This window comes from Silene latifolia, chromosome 5 (genome assembly GCF_048544455.1).
Source record: "Silene latifolia isolate original U9 population chromosome 5, ASM4854445v1, whole genome shotgun sequence".
NCBI lineage: Eukaryota > Viridiplantae > Streptophyta > Magnoliopsida > Caryophyllales > Caryophyllaceae > Silene > Silene latifolia.
The window spans coordinates 978,907-1,000,635 of NC_133530.1; the positions used below are offsets into that span (position 1 = coordinate 978,907).

Consider the following 21,729-nt stretch of genomic DNA (forward strand, 5'->3'; position numbering starts at 1 on the left):
TTTATTTGTTCAGAAGCACGGATCTCGATTGTTAATTTCAAGATCCAATTCCTCGATCGAAAAACTTTATGTGTTGATGTACAAGAGAAGTTTGCCGATGCTTACATAATTTGGGCAATTGTAGTAGGCAAAAGCCTAAGCTTAGAAAAACGTACGGAAATAACGAGCAGTGATCATTTTATGATAAAAATAACCGCTTTTCATTTTGTAATAATTTAATGTGGTGAATTTTAATACTATAAAATGGTCACTTTTCTTCATAAAAAGTGTCACTCTGTCCGGTTTGCTCATATGGCGAGGTTCTGCAACCTTAGTTGATCAACTTGTGAAGATGGAGAAACATCTAGCATCAGCTCCTCTGTATTACCATGGCCGTAGTCTTCCACTCCACCTACATCTTGTTTTGCTTGTGTCGACGTCTCTGCCAAAGTCACATCCTCAGTCTCCTTATCCTCCATCATATCTCTCCTTTTATATTCCTCAAACTTTCCTTCTCCTTCAGTCTCTTTATTATAAGTTCATTCAACCTTCACAACACAACAACAAAAACAAATTTATTTATTTAGGCAGCAATAAAAATATAAAAAAAATGGGAGTCTCAAATAGAGCGAGCATGAGTATCCTTACATTTGTTGACGGCGAAACCAACCAAAGTGATCATATCTGAGGGAACAGTCTGGATCATAACGTTTTACTTCGACATGACTAGACAGCAAATTCATTCGAATAATGTTGAACAAAGCGTTAGACAATAATAAAGACAATGGAGCGATGAGTGGTAAATGAAACAAGGAAGATAGATAGCAGCATTACAAGCCTGGTTTCACAGACGGGAAGCATGAGATAGACCGCTTCGGCTGTAATCCATCCATCCATCGGGTTCATTGCAACGAATAGAACAAAACATACTATTAGGCTTATTTACTTATGATTGCTCCATCATATTAAAATTAAAGAAAAAACAATTGGATTGGTCATGGAACTGAACACAAGTATTGTTGTTAGATTTGCAGATTAAATTACCTGTTTCTGAGAATTCATGTATTTAATCCAGTCAGACATCCTCTTTACCTCTGGTTCCTTCATAATACTCCTCACTCTTTTGAAATTGGCTATCCTCTTCTTCTTCTTCTTCATTTCTGCAAATCAAATCAAATCCCACCAAACAAAATTAGAGTTATTTTTTACGTGGGGCAAGCGGGTCGGACCCCAGAATTGAAGTCGAAAGCCAATAACGTTTTTTACCTTGAGCCCTTTTTTTAGCTCTTTCCTTTCGATCAGTAGCTTCAACATTAGCTACATCCGTCTCATTAGATGAAGGGAGCGATCCGTCATTTGAAACGTTAACACTAGCGGTACTAGTAGAGGACGCCATATAACCTTGTAACAAAATAATATCAAAAATAAAGATTTGAACACAAAATAAAATAAATACAATCTTTTGCTTAAAAAGAAACATAATACATACATACATTCAAAAAGTGATTCATGCACACAATATGACCAGGGGCGGATTTGGGGGGGGGGGGAAAGTGAGGGCACGTGCCCTCACGTGACAAAAAAAAAAAAAAAAAAAAATTTTTTTTTTTTTTTTTAAAAAAAAAAGACGATATTTGAATTTTAATGTATAAATGTTATCCGCGAATTTTTTTTTTCTTACTGTGCCCCCCTTTACTCAAATCCTGGATACGCCACTGAATATGACTAACACACCTTATCAAATTTCAACCCAAACAAACATGCAGAAGCCCGAAAATCACCCAAACAAGTGCTTCTTTTTATTAATAATAATCTAAGACACAAAATCATCCAAATATGGACGAGTATTAATGTATTATCTAAGTATTTTGTGTAATAAAAATCAAATACGAGGTTTAAAACTAGGAATTATTATACCTGTATTAGGCGAGATATGCTCCATATATTACGGAATAATTAGCTGTTAGCAATATATTCAATCGTATCAATTACGATATACTTATCCTTGTTTATAGGATTTGGTTGTAACTATATAAAGACACTTTGCTAATGAGAATAATCATCAGTTCATTCCTCTAAACCTCTTACGCGTCTACATTCCAACATGGTATCGAGCCAAGTTCTTTTTTCTTCCTAAAAAAAAAAAAAAAAAACAACAAAACCAAAACCCTAAAATTTTTCCTTCGTCTTCTTGCCATGACTGGTGAAGACGCAGCCATGACTGGTGCACAGTCACAAAAAATTGATCCTCTTTCTCCTTTTTTTCTTGGTTCCGGTGATATTCCGGGCATTAAAATTTCGAATGTTGTTTTAACTAGCAAGAACTATGATGATTGGAGTCGTTCTGTTCGAATGTCTCTCAAATCCCGTCGCAAATTTGGTTTTTGTGACGGAACTATCAAAAAACCGACTGATGAATTTATGCTTTCCCAATGGGAAGTCGTGAATTGTACGATTGTTCAGTGGCTGCGGCATACCATTGATTCCTCGGTCCTGGAAAGTGTGCCGTATGTTGATGATGCTGCCGTGATGTGGGGTGATCTAAGGGATCGTTTTGCTGTTGTTGATGGTACTTCAATTCATGCCATTAAAACCGAGATCGGTGAATGCAAACAATTAAAAGGTATGTCCGTTACCCAATATTATGGCAAGTTAAAATCTCTCTGGGAAGCACTTAGTATACATGAACCTCCGTTCGCTTGTGAATGCGGAAAGTGTACCTGTGACATCGCTTCTAAAGCTATTACCCGTCTTGATAATGAACGCCTACACCAGTTCTTTATGGGTCTCGACCGTAGTCTTTATGGCAATTTACGTAATCAGCAGTTCCAACTAGACCCATTACCCACCCTCAACCGCGGTTATCACGCCGCATTACAGGCCGAACGTTTACTGCTAGACGGTTCCTCTCCGGCTGAGGTACCTGATGTGGTTGCTTTTGCTGTTCCGGGTGTGTCTCGTACACCCACTGATTGGAAGGCTATTCGTGAAAAGGAGAAACAGGAACGCCGTAAACTCTCCTGCACTCATTGCTCTATTCCTGGGAATCCAGTCCATGGACATGACATTCACTCTTGCTTCATTAAGAAAAATAAATTCCCGGATTGGTGGGGAAGCCGGCCCCGTTCTCTCGCTGAGTTGCACCGTAATAAGGGTGGCGGTAGTGCTGGTGCAGGCGGTTCCAGTGGGTCCTCGGGTCTGACGGGGCAGGGGCAGGGGCAGAGCAGTGATAGCTCGCTTGTTCACGCAAACGTGCTGACCACGTCATCGAGCACTTCGACATTTGCTGCTTCTGATCGGTTATCTGGTACGTATACCCATTGGATTATCGATACAGGTGCTTCTAATCATGTTACAGGTAACTTATCTCTCTTTGTGGAGCAATTCAACATTGAGCCGCGGCCTGTTGGTCTCCCTAATGGCGAGAAGGTTATGGCTACAATAATGGGGACGGTGTGTATTGATACAAATATTACTCTACAGCGGGTGTTATTTGTGCCAAGTCTGATGTGCAATTTACTATCAGTTTCTCAATTAACTTGTGACAATAATTACACTTTACAATTTGCTAAAAATTCTTGCTATATACAGGACCTTTCTTCGAGGACGATGATTGGACTCGGTGAGTTACGGGATGGACTTTACTTGCTGCGTTTGGTGGACAACGTCTCTACAGTTAATGCCGTGGGCACGGTACAGTCCTACGATATTTGGCATCAAAGGCTTGGTCATCCGGGCGAAAAAGCGGTCAAGTCAATTCCTTTAGCTCGTAATATTATTTTTAATAAAGACTCGGTGTGCGATGTGTGCCATCTTGCCAAACAAACTCGTCACAGTTTTGATTTGAGCGAGAATAATGCCTCTAATATTTTTGATTTGATACATTGTGACCTTTGGGGTCCGTATCGTATTCCTTCTTCTTGCGGTGCTAAATATTTTTTGACAATTGTTGATGATCGCTCACGGTCGGTTTGGGTTTATTTGCTGCTTGATAAAACAGAGGTTACCGACGCATTCATGAATTTTTTCTCTATGGTTCATACACAGTTTTCTAGACAGGTGAAAATCGTACGCAGCGACAATGGCACTGAATTTAATCATATGGCAGAATATTTTTTGCAGCATGGCATTCAGTTTCAAACTTCTTGCATTGGCACGCCTCAACAAAATGGGCGTGTCGAACGCAAACATCGCCATATTCTCAATGTTGCCCGGGCACTGCGTTTTCAAGGGAACCTTCCTAAGAAATTATGGGGTGAGTGTATACTTACTGCTGTTTATTTGATTAATCGTACCCCTTCCGCGCTTCTTGACAATAAAACTCCCTATGAGACTCTATTGGGTGTCGCTCCCATATATTCCAATTTACGGGTATTTGGGTGTCTTTGTTTTGTGCATAATCAAAAAACACGGGGGGATAAGTTTGAGCCGCGGAGTCGTAAGTGTTTATTTCTCGGATATCCCCATAATAAAAAAGGGTGGAAGGTATTTGACTTGGAAACGGAAGCAATTTTTGTGTCGCGAGACGTTGTATTCCATGAAAATATATTTCCTTTCGCCTCGTCTATTTCTTCGACTCCAACGTCCCATGTCCCTTCTAATGAGCCCATTAACAATGATGTTATGACACCCAATGAGACTAGTGCACCACACATTGAGCAACCCACTACTGAAAATCAAATTCCTGAGCAGCCCACTATTGAGCCTAATATTGAGCAGCCCATTGTCGACCAGCCCAATGTCGATCAGCCTGATGTTGTGCCCAATGTTGAACAGCCCATTGTTGAGTCTAATAACGAACAGACTGAGCAACCAGTGACTGACATGGGCCGTGGTCATAGATTAAAAATTCCGAATTCTCAATTACGCGGCTATGTTCTTGGTTCTACTCAAAGTCCATCCCCGCCAGACTCACCGAATTCGCCTTCATCGCCCTCAGGTACCTCTTATACTTTAGCAAATTATATTAATTGTGACAAGTTTTCTAGTCGGCATCGAAATTTTCTTGCAGCTATTACTGCAGGGGTTGAACCTCCTTCTTATAAGGCGGCTATTATTGATGATGGGTGGTGCCGTGCAATGCAAGACGAGATTACTGCCCTTGAAAATAATGACACTTGGGAATTATCTGACCTACCTCCGGATAAGAAAGCCCTCGGTTGTCGTTGGGTTTACAAAATCAAATATAAGTCGGATGGTTCGGTTGAGCGACTTAAAGCTCGTCTCGTTGTTTTCGGTAATCACCAAGTCGAAGGCCTTGATTATAGTGAAACATTTGCGCCTGTCGTCAAAATGGTTACTATTCGGACCTTTCTTGCTGTTGCGGCTATTCAAAAATGGGAATTGCATCAAATGGACGTTCATAATGCATTTTTACATGGAGACTTAGCTGAGGAGGTCTATATGAAACTCCCACCTGGCTTTAGTCGTGGTCATGAAGGAAAGGTTTGTCGATTGAAGAAGTCTTTATATGGTCTTCGTCAGGCCCCTCGGTGTTGGTTTGCTAAGCTTGCTGGAGCACTTCGTGACTATGGTTTTTGTCAGTTGATGCGTGTCATTTATATGATGTTTTACATCTCTTTTTACACGCATTTCAGAGCTCAATTGTGCTATATATGCCCATATTTCTCTATTTTCCTCTACTTTCGTGCTTTTGTACTTTATTGCAGAAATGTGGAGAATTTAGCGGGAAATCAAGCCAAATCTGTTTCCGAGTAAGCTGCATTGCAAATGACGTAAAGGAGTTGCTTAAGGAACGAGCTTGGTGCGCAATCCAAGGCCCGAAAGACGAGTCCACGAGTTAAAAGAAGTCAAGTAGCAGCTTAGCCAGTCGACCGACCAACCTAGTCAGTCGATCGACCAAGGCTCGGTTCCCAGAAGCTACTGTTTGCTGATATTCAGTCGATCGACCAGCCTCTTCAGTCGATCGACCAGACTTCGATTCCAGACGAGATTTAGAAAGCCCGTGAAGTTTTAGGTTTTGGAATAAGTTGTTGCGTTAGTTCCTATATAACGTAATAGCAGCATTTCGAATAGAGATCGGATTTTTATCAGAGAACACATTAAGTTTCACAGTACAATACATTAAGTTTTAATTTTAGAATAATTAGGGTTTGAATTATTATTGAGCATCGGATCTTTCAGTTCTAATTCTTAATCTTCCTTTGAATCTTGGTAATTGTTCTGCCCTAATTTCAGTTTCTTTATTTTACTTCCATTGTTAGTATAGAATTGATAGTTAGCATTCCCAAGCCAATTATCGCTTCATCATTGTTGTTATTTATCCTAAGTATGAATTCCGTAATTGTCATTAGACTTATTGTTGTTTTTACATTCACCATGAGTAGCTAAATAGCTTGTGCTAGGATGTAGGCGATTTATGGCTAGGCGGCAATAGGTTAGACACGGATGAACCAGCGTGTCGATCGATCGATCGACATAGTTGGTCGATCGACCGACCTTGTAAGGTTACTTTCGTTTTAATTGTTTTTAATCTTGTATCTGACGAGTTGAATGCATGCTACCAGTTAGACACCTCTTTTGTGGTGACCCATTAGACCGAGAGGTAGGGTAGTTATTTGACCATCAATTAATTCGACTAAACTGTGCTAAAGATCGAAAGATAGGTATAGTTTAGACCATTAGTCACTTTTCGGGACGAAAGTTAGTATTAGTGACATTAGGGACCTATAGCGAGATCGAGAGATGCTATTTGATAGGAGTGGACCGAGAGGACCTCTTATCTCCCGCCTTACCTGTGCTTATTTCAGGACATCGACTTAGTTTTTGCCGCCGAAAAGCCGTAATGACCCGACCATCCTAGTACCTTTCTTTTATCTGTTTAATCCACATCTTTAGTTTATTTTCTTCTTATTGTTATTAGTTATAGACCAATTCAACCAACCCCCACAATAGTTACCTTAGATCGATCATAGAACAACCAAAGTTTACAAATCGCCTCCTTGTGGATCGACCCTGTTACCACTAGCCTAGGTTAGTCTTAATAGGAGTTTATAAATATTATCTTTGGTACTCACAGCGACGGGTATCAAATTTTGGCGCCGTTGCCGGGGAGGCAATAGTCCTAACTTTAGTTGTTTTTGTTTTCGGTCTTTCTCGTTTAAGGGACTTTGGTTCCTTAAACTTTTCTTATATTCTTGTTGTAGTTTCATCTTATGCGCAGTCACGGGGTGGAGAATTACTACCATTTGACTCGAGATAGAGAAATCTTTGCGCGGGTTGAGACGAGCACGAAGGATATTGTCGACAGAGGAAGAGCTGAGTACTCTGTCAAGCTATCTCGAGCACGATCTGTTTGAAGAAGACCAACAGTCTTCACCCACCTCTTCGGCTGAAACAGTTACCTCTCCAGAAATCTCAGTCATGGCCGAGGAAGCAAGTATAGCTAGTTTTTCGGAGCCAACAGCCGCCGACTTGTACAAAGGGTTCGAATTACACGGAGAAGCCAGGAAATTCGAACCAAAGCCTGCCTACATTACTATGGTCGAGAGAAACCAGTTTGGGGGAGCTGCAAATGAAGATGCAGCTAAGCACATGGAGACTTTCATTGACTACTGCAGCGCCATTCCCCCACCAGCTGGCGTGACCCAGGATCAAATCAAGGAGACCATGTTCATCTTTTCCCTTCGTGATGCCGCAAGGGAATGGTATAGGGATTTGGATAAGACCGTTCGGAGATCACCGATTGGAATACACTGGCATTGGCGTTCTACAAGAAGTACTTCTACGCTTCAAGGACGATCGCCATTAGAGCTCAAATTACGGGCTTTAAACAAGGGCCAGATGAGAATTTCCACGAGGCATGGGTCCGATTCAAGAAATTGGTGCGGACCATACCGCACCATGGGATTGCAAAATGGAGTTTGTGCAATCATTTCTACAATGGGTTGTACGACGATCAGAGGGCCATTTTGGATCACGCCAATGGGAGATTTCTTTGAAAATTTAGGAGCAACCAAGGGGTGGAAGATCATTGACGATCTAGCTACCCACAAGGCCGAGTATGGGAATTCGAGAGGGAACCAGAGGAGAGAGCGTTGAATCCTCCTTTGTTGCTTTGCACTTGAGGCTCTTACCGCGAGATTCGACAAATATGAGCTAGGGGGAGCATCTAAAGGTGGGATCTACCAAGTCAATCTTTGTGCGGGACGGTCCCTTCGTCTCGTGAAAGGTGTGGAGTTGAGGGCCATGTCTCGAAAAACGCCCTAGCCCTTTTGAATCATGTTTCGCCTTTCAACACTATAGGCAGAACAACTCTTACTACGAGCCACCGCATCCGAACTTGAGTTGGAGAAGCCAGAATGTCCAAAACCCAACTCAACCTCCGCCACAGCAGCAGCCGTATGTTCCGCCTCATCAAAAGCAACAGCAGTACCAGAAGCCTCCTTATGTGCCGCGAAAGAACAATCACAAAATTCTCGAGTTTTCCGAGCTCAAGAGTCTGCCGCTAAAGGAGTCCCAAGCAAGAGAGGCCGGGATGAAGCTACTTGAGAGCCAAATTGCTCAACTAGCTAGCAAAAGCAACACTCGAACTCCCGGACACTTACCCACTCAACCCGAACAAAAGGAGACCCTAAATGCTATCACCTTGAGGAGCGGGTCTACCCTTGACGGTCCTGCCATGGTTGAGAATCTTTGTTGAGAAAGATGAGCGGAAACAAGCCAAGAGAAAGCTTCAACGAACAATTCAAAGAAAAAGACGTCTGCCAGGAAAATCAGTCGATCGACTGATATACCTAGTCGATCGACTGAGGTGCGGGTTACAGGAGCTTCTGGAACTGTGCATTCCAGTCGATCGACTGAGGAGGTTGGTCGATCGACCAATATCGCTGCTGATACTGAAGAATCTCGTCCTTTAATGCCAAATAATTTACGAGATCACTTGTTCCGGGGTACCACAGTCCCGAAGATTTTAGGGGCAGGCCCGAATGCTGATGGGTCGGTCCCGGCTCCGAAGTTCGATCCAATGACGGTCAATGGGTCTCATTTGAGACGGTCTGAGGAAGGGTCTAGCTTCAACAAGGAGAAGGTGACGGACTTTCAGCCAAAGTCCAAGGACGCCGGCGCACGCGAATTAGAAGAGAGGGCTAAGGTGCTCCTTACAGCCCCATATCCGGAGAGACTCGTGCCGACCAAAGAACAGGTATCTTTCAATAAGTTTGAGAAAGTTATCCGTAGTCTTAATGTGCAAGTCCCCTTCCTTGAGTTAGTTAACCAAGTACCCGCTTACACCAAATTTATGAAACAACTGTTGTCAAAAAAGCGGTCACTTGAAACAGTGCACACTGTCGCACTCACAAAGGAGTCTTGTTCTTATCTGTCTCACACCGCGCCCCTCAAGTTAGAGGACCCGGGCAGCTTTTCTGTCCCTTGCAAAGTAGGTACCTTCTCAATTGAGAAGGCATTGTGTGACTTAGGGGCCAGTATAAGTGTCATGCCCTTGAGTTTAGCTAGGAGACTCAAGTTGACCCGGTTTGCTATCACGAAATGACAGATTCGGATGGTCGACCGATCTGCGGTCGAGCCTATAGGAGTCCTAGAGGACATACCCGTCCAGATAGGGAAGTTTTTCTTCCCTGTCGACTTTGTAGTCCTAGATATGCCTGAGGATGAACATATACCGATCATCTTAGGAAGGCCGTTTCTGCACACTGCCGGTGCAGTTATTGACGTCGGTTTAGGAACCTTGACCTTCAAGGTTGGGAAACATTCTATCGTTTTTGCCCAACCTACTAAAAAGAAGGATGCCATGTGGCCTGTTACTTGTAATACGGTCTCTGAAAAGAGATCGTACTTTGTGCTTCCTGAATTGCCTATCCCTATTACTACTGCTGTGCTAACCCCTCCGCCCCGAACTGGGAGCAAGAAGGAGGAAAAACTTGTTGTTTTAGACATCACAGGAGCTGGTTTGGGGAAGGAAGAGCCGCTGGATGCTCCAAATGCGACAGCGGATCGTTTCAAGAGGAGGTCTTGGTTGTCTAAGCTATGGGACTGATGAAGAAGTAGAAGATGAGCCGACCCAAGGTGAGATGGGCTGATGTGGACTCGATGGTTCGAGGGAGTCCTTGATTGGGAAGATGACGACGCCGATCACAATTTGAATTCTCCGTCTGTCGAAGCCGGGAAGGGTGCAACCGATAAGATGAGCACCATTGAGGCTACCTCTAGTAGCCAGAAGCCGACGAAGTGGGCCATACCATGGTCCTTTTTGATCAACTACTAGTTGATCAAATTCGTTATAAACTTCATTTTATTGCTTTCGAACCATTTTTTATTGCTTTTGTGTGCGCGAAAACTTCGCTTTTATTTTCGTTTGCTTAGGATTTTTAAGTACTATAGACTTCGTTACGGGTTTTGCGCAATTTTGGCGCGTACTATTGTGCATTTGCAGGTATTTAGAGCTTATAAGCTCAAATCATTGAGCAATTACGAAGAAATAAGACACTGCGGCGATGTGTTTTGATCGATCGATTTGGTATCTTTGGTCGATCGATGAGCTGCAGACTTACAGAGCTCTTGTTCTCGCCATTTAGTCGATCGATCGCCTCGTAGGTCGATCGATCTGCTCTTCTTTGCTATGTTCATTCACGACCTCTCCCCTGCTGTGTTTGGTCGATATGCGGACCTAAGGGAGTTTTCTACTCCGCTTTATTTCCGTTAAATTGTCTATTTCTTCTATTGCCTCATTTTTGCACAATATTTACGTTCCAAAATTGTTTCTCTCAGTCTTATGCGTGGTTTTAATTGTCTTTTCAGGTCTCTTATTGGTAGCACTGCTGGCTACTGAAACCTCATAGCTCACGCTGGTTTGGGGAGGTTTCCTTTGCTGCGCTTAAAGTCTTGTGAGTTCCCAAGTCTTTCCTTTATGTCATTGTGTTTTATTTCCCATTTCTCGCAAATTCCCGTTTCTCCATTTTTCTTCATTACATGATTTTGCACAATGGGGACATTGTGCGATTTGGTTTGGGGAAGGGTTTTGCGTCGCATATCATATGTTTGCATTCACGTTTACTTTTTGTTTTGCATTGTTTATTTCATTTCACATATATATATACAAAAATCAAAAAAATTGAAAAATTTCAAAAATTTCCATAAAATGCACGTTTATTTTAGCATATAGGTCGAGTCGGAACGGTAGTATTTCAAGGATGATTTAGCATTTGCATCTGTTTTGCCTGAGCCTTGCTTGAATTACATGTTATTAGTAGAATCATAAGTGCATATCTACGAGTTTTCGTTATATTTTGCTGAACTTTAGACTTGACTTTGATAATTGGCAAGCTACATCATATATTCTGAGTTTTTAGAGCCCATAACTGGTGTCATTCATGACCAGTTTATTTAGGAATGTGAGTAGTACTCCTTATGAGGCATGTTTCCTTAATTTGCATAATTATGAATTTGATCTACTTAATACCTGTATGCATTCGGTTTGTGGTTAGTTGACACATGTGGTAGAGGTTTCCTTTTCTCATTTTACCCATAAGCTCCACATCTGCCAAAAATATCCCTTTTTGTCCCATTTTCTACATCCTACATTTAGCCTGTCCTTTGTCAAGCTAGTAGTCTGTGTTTTTGGGGTTGTTACTCATTTTTGGTGGTATTTGCTCTGTTGAGATGAAGTTTGGAAAATGAAAAAGGAAAGAAAGAAAAAAAAAGAAAAAAAAAATAGAAATAAGAATGAAAAAAAAAAAAAGAAGAAAGTTTCTATACTGTTCAAAGCATTCGATCGACTGCTCATTCAGGTTGATCGACTGACGTGCGTGAAACAAAAGAAAAAGAAAATCAATTCGCATACTTTATCCTTATCTTTTGGCGATTTTTGCTCCCATGATTCATTTATATCCTATGGGGAGTTTTATTGATTTGATAGTTGGAGATTGTGAGTTTTGTGCTCGTTATAGCACCGTTTCGTTCGTTAATGAGCAAGAAGTTGGATTTTGTCACTTGGTTCCGTTTTGGTACTAGCTTGATCACCTGTACCTCCACTTTACCATAAAATGTTTTGCCTCTTCTTACCCATACCTCACATTTCCATAATTATACCTCGGCATGTGTCAATGGTCATCTGTTTGGTTGGAATGCATATGCACGGTCATAGAGGTCATCTTCATAATTTATTGCTGGCATGTCTTCATAGGTCGTAGTTAGGTGAGAGTCACTACAAAATTAATTCTTTCTATCTTACGAATATATCACCTGTTCTTAATTGAGTGATTTGAGCGACCCGCGAGAGTCCGATTTGATAAGTCTCTATAGTCAACGGTTCGTGAGCTTTTTTTTTGACGACTTTATAATTCGTTTGCATGATTCATATTACTAGTTGATTGTTGGTTATGCATTAAATTGGTTTAGGCCTTACAGTTTGCATTTCGCTCTGAGTTTGAACTCGTTCCATTAGGTCATTAGATCGAGTCTAGTTCTTGCTTGGGGACAAGCAAGGTTTGGTTTGGGGAGATTTGATGCGTGTCATTTATATGATGTTTTACATCTCTTTTTACACGCATTTCAGAGCTCAATTGTGCTATATATGCCCATATTTCTCTATTTTCCTCTACTTTCGTGCTTTTGTACTTTATTGCAGAAATGTGGAGAATTTAGCGGGAAATCAAGCCAAATCTGTTTCCGAGTAAGCTGCATTGCAAGTGACGTAAAGGAGTTGCTTAAGGAACGAGCTTGGTGCGCAATCCAAGGCCCGAAAGACGAGTCCACGAGTTAAAAGAAGTCAAGTAGCGACTTAGCGGTCGACCGACCAACCTAGTCGTCGATCGACCAAGGCTCGGTTCCCGAAGCTCTTGTTTCTTTCGATATTGATCGATCGACCAAGCATCTTTGATCGATCGACGGACTTCGATTCCAGACGAGATTTAGAAAGCCCGTGAAGTTTTAGGTTTTGGAATAAGTTGTTGCGTTAGTTCCTATATAACGTAATAGCAGCATTTCGAATAGAGATCGGATTTTTATCAGAGAACACATTAAGTTTCACAGTACAATACATTAAGTTTTAATTTTAGAATAATTAGGGTTTGAATTATTATTGAGCATCGGATCTTTCAGTTCTAATTCTTAATCTTCCTTTGAATCTTGGTAATTGTTCTGCCCTAATTTCAGTTTCTTTATTTTACTTCCATTGTTAGTATAGAATTGATAGTTAGCATTCCCAAGCCAATTATCGCTTCATCATTGTTGTTATTTATCCTAAGTATGAATTCCGTAATTGTCATTAGACTTATTGTTGTTTTTACATTCACCATGAGTAGCTAAATAGCTTGTGCTAGGATGTAGGCGATTTATGGCTAGGCGGCAATAGGTTAGACACGGACTGAACCCGCGTGTCGGTCGATCGATTGACATAGTTGGTCGATCGATGACCTTGTAAGGTTACTTTCGTTTTAATTGTTTTTAATCTTGTATCTGACGAGTTGAATGCATGCGACCAGTTAGACACCTCTTTTGTGACTGACCCATTAGACCGAGAGGTAGGGTAGTTATTTGACCATCAATTAATTCGACTAAACTGTGCTAAAGATCGAAAGATAGGTATAGTTTAGACCATTAGTCACTTTTCAGGACGAAAGTTAGTATTAGTGACATTAGGGACCTATAGCGAGATCGAGAGATGCTATTTGATAGGAGTGGACCGAGAGGACCTCTTATCTCCCGCCTTACCTGTGCTTATTTCAGACCGACTTAGTTTGTTTGCCCTTGGAAAGTCGTAATGACCCGACCATCCTAGTACCTTTCTTTTATCTGTTTAATCCACATCTTTAGTTTATTTTCTTCTTATTGTTATTAGTTATAGACCAATTCAACCAACCCCCACAATAGTTACCTTAGACTGATCATAGAACAACCAAAGTTTACAACTGCCTCCTTGTGGATCGACCCTGTTACCACTAGCCTAGGTTAGTCTTAATAGGAGTTTATAAATATTATCTTTGGTACTCACAGCGACGGGTATCATCAGTCCTATTCTGACTACTCTTTGTTCTCCTATTATAAAGACAAGGTGCGTTTGCATGTTCTTATTTACGTTGATGATCTGGTTATAGCTGGCAATAATGGGTCTGCAATTTCCGTTTTCAAAAATTATTTAAATCAGTGCTTCCATATGAAGGACTTGGGTCCTTTAAAATATTTTCTCGGGCTTGAGGTTGCTCGTAGTGCCGAAGGTATTTTCCTTAACCAGCGCAAATATATCCTCGACATAATTACCGAAGTTGGCCTTTTGGGCGCTAAGAAGCCTCCACCCCCATGGAGTCCAACGTTAACTTGGCCGAGGATCAAAGTGACCTGCTCGGGGATCCCGCACGCTATCGGAGGTTAGTTGGTCGCTTGGTATATTTAGCCGTCACTCGACCTGACTTGTCCTCTGCCATTAATATTTTGTCACAATTTCTCCATCAACCCCGTATTTCCCATATGGACGCTGCAATGCGCGTTGTTCGTTACCTCAAAGGGAGCCCGGGACAGGGTATCCTTCTCCGTTGTGATAGTGACTTTCGCCTTTCGAGTTGGTGTGACTCCGATTGGGGTACATGCTCTTTGTCTCGTCGAAGTGTCACAGGTTGGTTTGTGTTTCTAGGGAACTCTCCTATTTCTTGGAAGACTAAGAAGCAACGCACCGTCTCTCTTTCTTCTACTGAGGCCGAGTATCGCTCCATGGCAAACACTCTTTGTGAGCTCAAATGGCTCAAGGGGTTGCTTGCGAGTTTGGGAGTCTCCTTACCCTCTCCTATACGTTTGTTCTGTGATAATAAATCCGCCTTACACCTTGCGCAAAATCCCGTCTTCCACGAGCGAACAAAGAACATTGAAATTGATTGTCACTTTGTTCGCGATGCTATTACAGACGGTCTTATTCAACCATCACATGTGTCTACAACCGATCAATTGGCTGATATCTTCACAAAACCTTTAGGTGTCACTCAATTCCATTTCTTACTCCGCAAGTTGGGCATTCTTGATCTCCATGCTCCAACTTGAGGGGGGGGTATTAGGCGAGATATGCTCCATATATTACGGAATAATTAGCTGTTAGCAATATATTCAATCGTATCAATTACGATATACTTATCCTTGTTTATAGGATTTGGTTGTAACTATATAAAGACACTTTGCTAATGAGAATAATCATCAGTTCATTCCTCTAAACCTCTTACGCGTCTACATTCCAACAACCTGCTTTAAAGTAGCTCAAGGAGAAGAGGCAAATCAAGTGAGAGCATCATAAATTAGGGTTTTGATTTATATACAAAGGGGAAAATATCAAAACCCAAAATAATAAGGGCTTTGGTTTAGTAAATTGGATTGATACCCATTTGAAATTAGTTTTTGGATATCGGATCAGATATAGGTATTAGGTTCAAAAAATAAGGTTTTGGTTAAATAAATACTCCGTAAATAAAATAAGGGATCGGCTATCCGAATGTTTTGAACCTAATTTTTGTATCTGCTCCGATATCCGAATGTTTCGGATCGGTTATCCACAATTATGTGGGTTAGTGGGCTTTAGTGAGTCTAGTGAATGAATTGGTGCAACAGCCAACAAGGTTGTTTTCTCATACACAATTGTAAAGAATGATGACTCTGACTCTTGTCCATTGAATACCAGGCCTTATTTTAAGTCTAAAATAACTCATTCTTTTGGGCTTTATTCTCTCTTCTTTTTTTTTTTTTTTTTTTTGGTGCGAAAGAGGGGCAAAGCCCCGAAAATTAACTATTAGCTATTACACGGGGGATAGCTACCCCAAAAATGTCCTCCCGAAGGATGGGACGCAGCTCATTTAAAGGTACATCTAAATGCAAAGGAATAGTACTAGTATTAACTCCTCTATTAGCTAGTAAATCTGCTGCTCTGTTCGCCTCTCTATAAGTATGCTCTAGCTTGACTTTCCAATGGCTTTCTTTGATCAGATCTTTGCATCTCTTGACTAGGAATTTCAAATTGTTGCTAACCAATTGGTCTTCATTAATAAGATTGACGCAGGGTGAGTTATCCATATGCACTATTAATTTCCTCAGACGGAGTGACTTTGCTCTCTCTAATCCAGCTAATAAAGCAAGTAGTTCGGCCTTCATAGATGTGCAAATCCCACAAGAAAAATAATAAGCAGTAATGAAATTACCAGTCTCGTCCCGGAATATACCTCCGCCACCTGCTAGTCTTGGATTGCCTTTAGATGCACTGTATTAACTGTACCCAACCATGAGGGGGTGGAAGCCATCGAACACAGATCTCCTGGGCTTTATTCTCTCTAAGTACATGTCATTAAGCCTTTAACCACTCTTGACATATTTGGAATCTATGCATTGTTTAACTGCTCATTTTCGTTGTTTCTACTTCTCTACGTTGTAGTATTTTTTAGCTATAGGCGGTGGTGGATTTAGGAGAGTTAGCATGGACGCTCGTTTCCGCTGACAGTCTGAAATTTTTAAGTTTTTAGTAAAAAAATTTCAACTTTTATTGTGTTTCCCTTAAACCCGTACCTCAATTCCTTACTACACCACTGGCTATAGGAAAATCAGATTAAAGACGGATGATTCTTCGAGTTTATTTGTATGTCCTTTAGATTGGGGTAACTTTTCCTTGTTCAAGTAAGAAGTGTTACCCTAAGAAAGCAATCTTTTTCACTCTGACAAAAAAAAAAAAAAGTAATGCTTGATTGTCCAAACAACGGTTTATCTTATAAACCGTATGCCCACATCGACTTTTCAACATCAAGCTCTTTATTTACTTCTTTTCAATTCCTCACCCAACTACGACAACTTCCACAACTTTGAGTGTTTATGTTTCCCATGGCTTAGACCTTATATTCGACATAAATTGGACTCTTGTTCCATTACTTGTGTCTTAATTTATCGATTACTCACCCACCCAACACGCCTACCTTTGTGTAACAGCCCAAGGTAACCTGCTAACGTGATATTGTCCGCTCTGGGAGACACAACCCCCTCACGGCTTTAAAACGCGTCACATTAGGAAGAGGTAGCCACATGATTATAAACCATGCTTCGTTCCCCTCTTCTACCGATGTGGGAAGATCACCTTCCACCCTTAATTCTAGCCTTAATTATATACGTAAATTCTACAGAAAAACTGGTAGGATATGTTTGTAAATAGTTCAACTAGTCCAAAAACCTGCAATTTCAAAAATTTTTCTAACTAAACCATTCACAACCAATTCCAACTCAAGAAGAGTGTCATAACCCTGCAACAGCTGATAAACTAACTTACACATATAACTAAAGACGCGGAAATATATGGATACAAACCAAAAATAGAAAGGGAGACATATGTCCCTTCAAATTATATACAAACCAAAAGTATAAAAGGTGTACTAATAGAATAGCCAAAACTAGGTCCAAGGTTCCTTGCTCACTAGCCGTCTGTGACCCCAAACAAAGCATCAACAACCTGTCAATCGCATTTTATACAAACACGAAAGCCACAATTCAGTGGGGAGTAACTTCGAGTCCTCCCAGCCACGAATCGTCAAAATTAATGTAACATGTCTTTGTAACATGTAAACAATTTGATAAACCATTTACTTTTCATGTATTCTAACAAATGACCCCTAAACTGACCAAACTAAACTATCATGTGAATCAGATAACAAATAGTAATCCAAACTTTATCAATCAGAACCGGCTTACATCTCACCTATTACAGTTCATAAAATCACCATACAAGAAAGGGCAATATATCAAAGAGAGGCATAAGTTCTTAGTACGGTCAATAGTCACTTTGTAACTCAAGTCTATACCACGAGGTAGGGAAGGTAATCGAACCGGTATCTTGGCTCAGCGGTTACTATTAAGAAAACATGGCCAAGAGACAACACAACCCTAGCCTAAAATCTGCGCAGACCTAGACATGCGGATACACACCACCGCACCCAAGACTCACAACTTTTTTTAAAACAAAGTGAAGTGAGTACCCTAAGGACACCACCGAAGGGTCGGCTAGTACTTAAGTCGACCCCATACTATCAAAATTAGTACCGAGGTCATGCCCCAACTTGGATAAACATCCACTAGTCAAGAACACAAAGGCTATCAAGCAGTGAACATATACTCGTCAGAGACTATAAAGACCTATCTATGATGAAGGCCGAAATACTCACCTAGGACCTAGTCACAGCTAGTCCCAGCTTGAATATTTTAGCCCACACCACCCAAAACTCACCACATAAGTCAAGTAAGACACCCACTTAACCTTAAGAGGGCAAAAAGTCCTACTTACCAACATAAATTCTAACATTCTATCATGTGAAAGCTATATAAATGTCTATTTACAAAGATACAATCCCAACAGTTCCTCAATAAGAATTCAATACTAATTTCCAATCCTAGCAATTATAACAATATAAAAGGCTTTAGGGGAAACTAGGGCCATTACTACAAAATAAGAAGCTATTTAAATTCAACTAACTAAATAAGAAACTATTTAAATTCAACTAATTACACATGTGAAATAGAGATATAATAAATGGCCTAAAACAAGAAAAAGGCCGATTATCTAATTCATTCAACCGAATTTTTACCCGCAACCCCACCTGCGGACAGTGCGGGTCAAATTGCGGTGACCAATCACTCAATTAATCGACATCGCATCGGTCAAAGGGACTAAGGCTCGGTTTTCGGACAATCAACAAAACATTACAATTATCACTATAAAATTCATTTTGAGCCTATTAATTACCATTTCATTTTGTAAATTATCCTAACATGTGATAATTGTCAATATAACATAATTTTTCTACCATTAGCATAACTTTTAGCTACTTTTATGATTCTCTTAACAAATTTAACCATGTAAACTCATACTAATTATATCCATGATGAACCTAAAATGACGGACAAAGCATGGAAAACCGCGAAACAAGCAACGGACCGACCCGGGCCAACCCCAAGACCGGCCGGGGCTGCCGTGGCCTGCCGGTCTGCTGCGGGACCCCATTTGCCGCACCATTTCTTTCTTTTTTTTTCATTTTTATACATTATAAGACCGTCGAAAATTAATTAATCGTCCCCAATTCAACTTTGATAATTTAAACTACCAAAAGGCACAAATTAAGCTTGCATGCAACTAAATTTAACATGTGAAAATTACTACCCAAACTAAAATTCACCAAACATATAAAAATCAAAAACATGTGACGATAATTCGTCGAGTAGCTCGAAATATGTTACCTTAAGCTAGAAAATGAGCAATTAGTCCTCAAAATCGAAACCCTAACCACAACTAACCGCTATCCTCTACAATATACGAGTCCCCGAACTCGTCTTCCAATCCTTCACCTAATTAAACAATAAAAACACAAAAATTAAGCACAAAACCGAAATCACCGAAATTTGGTCTTAAAAGAACTTAATGAAAATTGAAATTAGAACATACTAAGTCGTAGATCGTGGCGAGGGGATTCCGAAAAGGTAAATTTCGCGAAAAACGGACAAGAAACGAAGGAGTTGTGACGATTTCTAGCTTTAAATGATGAAAATGGTGTTTCTTAAGAAAGTAGGAGATAAAGATGGAGGAAAACCAGAAAAAAAGAAAAGAGAAGGGCTGGTCACGCGGGGGAAGGGAAGAGGAAAGGAGAAAAGTACGTACGGGATTTTCAGTCGGGATTTTTAACGAGTCGGTTTTGACTCGTTTCAATAATAATTAAATCCGTAAGTCAAACGCAAATTCCGTCAAGTCCAAAGTCTTTAAACGCGAGATTACAATAAAATTGAGTATTCACACGACCCATTTCCAATTTCGTTTACCCAACGTTCAAACGAATTGTCATTTTCCCCCCGATACGCCCTTAATTCGAAATAAAAGATTTTACACGGTTTAAACTATTTTTAAACATTTCAAAACTATCAAAATAAATACTTTTCTTCAAAATATAATAAAATTATATTTCTTTGAATTATTTTTACTTTAAATACTTAATTATCACTTTTATTTTGATTAATAAATTATTTCTGAAATATATTAACGGTCCGAAATTTACGGGGCGTTACACTTTGCCTCAACCCTGACACCAGCTATGTTTATAGTTCACGTTATGTCCGCTTTTTTGACACTACATATCTCTTCGCTTCACTTCCGTTGTCCTCATCGACCACTTGAATGCGGAACTTCAGCTTTTCGAGCCGTGTCAGCGTTTGCTCGGCTTGACTCGTTAAGCTCTCGAGCCGAGTTCGCACAAGCCAAACTTTGACCGAACCAATCTCGAGATGTTCACAAGTTATCTCGTCTCATTATCACCCCTAGTGAAGTCATTCTCAAATAATATAATCAATAAAATATTTAGCAATTTATAGTTTTATACGGAGTATAATTTATAGTTTTATATTTTAACTAAGATATTATAGTTTAGAGTCTAGTGAAAATAATTTAATTTGATGAAAATATTAATTAACGAAAAAATAATAATTTATTAAAATAAAATATAAATATTAATTTTTCTTTTTATTTAGTGAATATAGTCAATTGTAATTAACTTATTTATTTATGAAGATGTTTTTTTAAGAAAAAATTGGGAAAACCGCTCTTCTTTTAATAGATAGGATTTTGTACCGAGATATTATGTAACCCTACACCTTGGATAACAAGCTAGCTATCTTATTTTATAGGAGTAATATAATAATATATGAAAATTACAATTATGCACAATAACTCAAAGATATGGAAAATATTTACAAAAATATTTAGGTAATATGATGATTTTATAATATACTATGCCATCCTCCAAATATTGATATATATATATATATATGTATATAAATTCATATATATTTTTATTTTTATTGGTAAAAGAAGCAAAATTAATCCAAACTACAAAAGCGGATGTGTAAAGCCGTTTACATTGACATTATTTATAAAACGGATTCAAATATTGTTATTTTTTTTTTTATCTATATTAAGTTTTACAATTGGTCTCCCTTGTGACGGGTCACCATTTGTTGCGGATATTTTGTGAGTAGAAATGGTAACATAATGGGTTAATGGAGAAAGGGGACCACATGAATAGTGTTGCAGAGAGAGAAAAAGTGGATACTTTATGAGGTAAAATGGTATCCGTCACTCAAGAGTGACGGATATGTCATGTCTTCAATAAGAATTTGTGTAAGTTTTATTAACCCTTATACGTTTTGCCTACCTTTCTCTTTTCCAAACTTACCCTTAGGTCTGCATGGTTCTCGTTCCCACCACATTGACAAGTGTAATCTAGACAGTTAATTTAATATCGCCAAGTGGCCTTTCACCTACGCCAAAGGCTCATAATTATATTGCTACCTTTTATTTTGCACATTCACTATTCACCGTTCTTTCCAGTTTCCAGATCTAAACTTTGAGAGCTTGAGTTGTTTTATAATAATAATGGAACACAAGAGATGGAAGATTAATCAAGGTAATTTATCTCTAATACTATGTATTTATTTTTTCACTTAATTAGCATTTTATAGAGTATTTGTAAATGTTTACAATCAATTTATGTCTGACTTAAGTAATTTTTTCTTCTTTTAGATCTCATATATACTACAGGTTTAGGTTTAATGGGTAAGGACTATATTTATCAATACCCTATGGACAATGATAAATACAATTTTAGGGTTGTACCTAAGGATTTTATAGGTTCCCTAAAATGGAAATAAATTAAAAAATTGTGATAAATTCACTTATATATCTTAATTAATGTCTGATTTAAGCAAGTTCTTTTTAGATCTTATATG

At 39.6% G+C, this 21,729-nt stretch overlaps 2 protein-coding genes and 1 long non-coding RNA gene across 6 annotated transcripts in view; 1 reads left to right on the top strand and 2 right to left on the bottom strand.

The window, feature by feature from the left end:
• LOC141656291 (uncharacterized) overlaps positions 1-21,729 on the bottom strand; it is a 22,807-nt gene continuing 1,078 nt past the window's right edge. For both annotated transcript variants that reach the window (XM_074463128.1, XM_074463129.1), the window contains exons 2-6: positions 1,246-1,380; positions 1,024-1,139; positions 814-857; positions 628-705; positions 1-527 (exon numbers count right to left, since the gene is read on the bottom strand). In XM_074463128.1, the coding sequence (XP_074319229.1) occupies positions 458-527; positions 628-705; positions 814-857; positions 1,024-1,139; positions 1,246-1,380 (443 nt within the window). In that variant the 3' untranslated portion in view covers positions 1-457. The remainder of the gene's footprint in view (positions 528-627; positions 706-813; positions 858-1,023; positions 1,140-1,245; positions 1,381-21,729) is intronic.
• On the bottom strand, positions 17,101-19,561 carry LOC141656293 (uncharacterized). Its single transcript, XR_012548460.1, has 3 exons — positions 19,400-19,561; positions 19,195-19,302; positions 17,101-17,416 (listed from the first exon to the last, which is right to left on the bottom strand). It is a non-coding gene; the product is annotated as an uncharacterized LOC141656293 (long non-coding RNA).
• The window catches only part of LOC141656292 (uncharacterized), a 13,365-nt gene continuing 12,930 nt past the window's right edge, over positions 21,295-21,729 (top strand). For all 3 annotated transcript variants that reach the window (XR_012548459.1, XR_012548458.1, XM_074463130.1), the window contains exon 1: positions 21,295-21,407. Coding sequence is in view for 1 of the 3 variants with exons in the window: in XM_074463130.1 (XP_074319231.1) it covers positions 21,377-21,407 (31 nt within the window). In the remaining 2 variants the exon portion in view is untranslated. The remainder of the gene's footprint in view (positions 21,408-21,729) is intronic.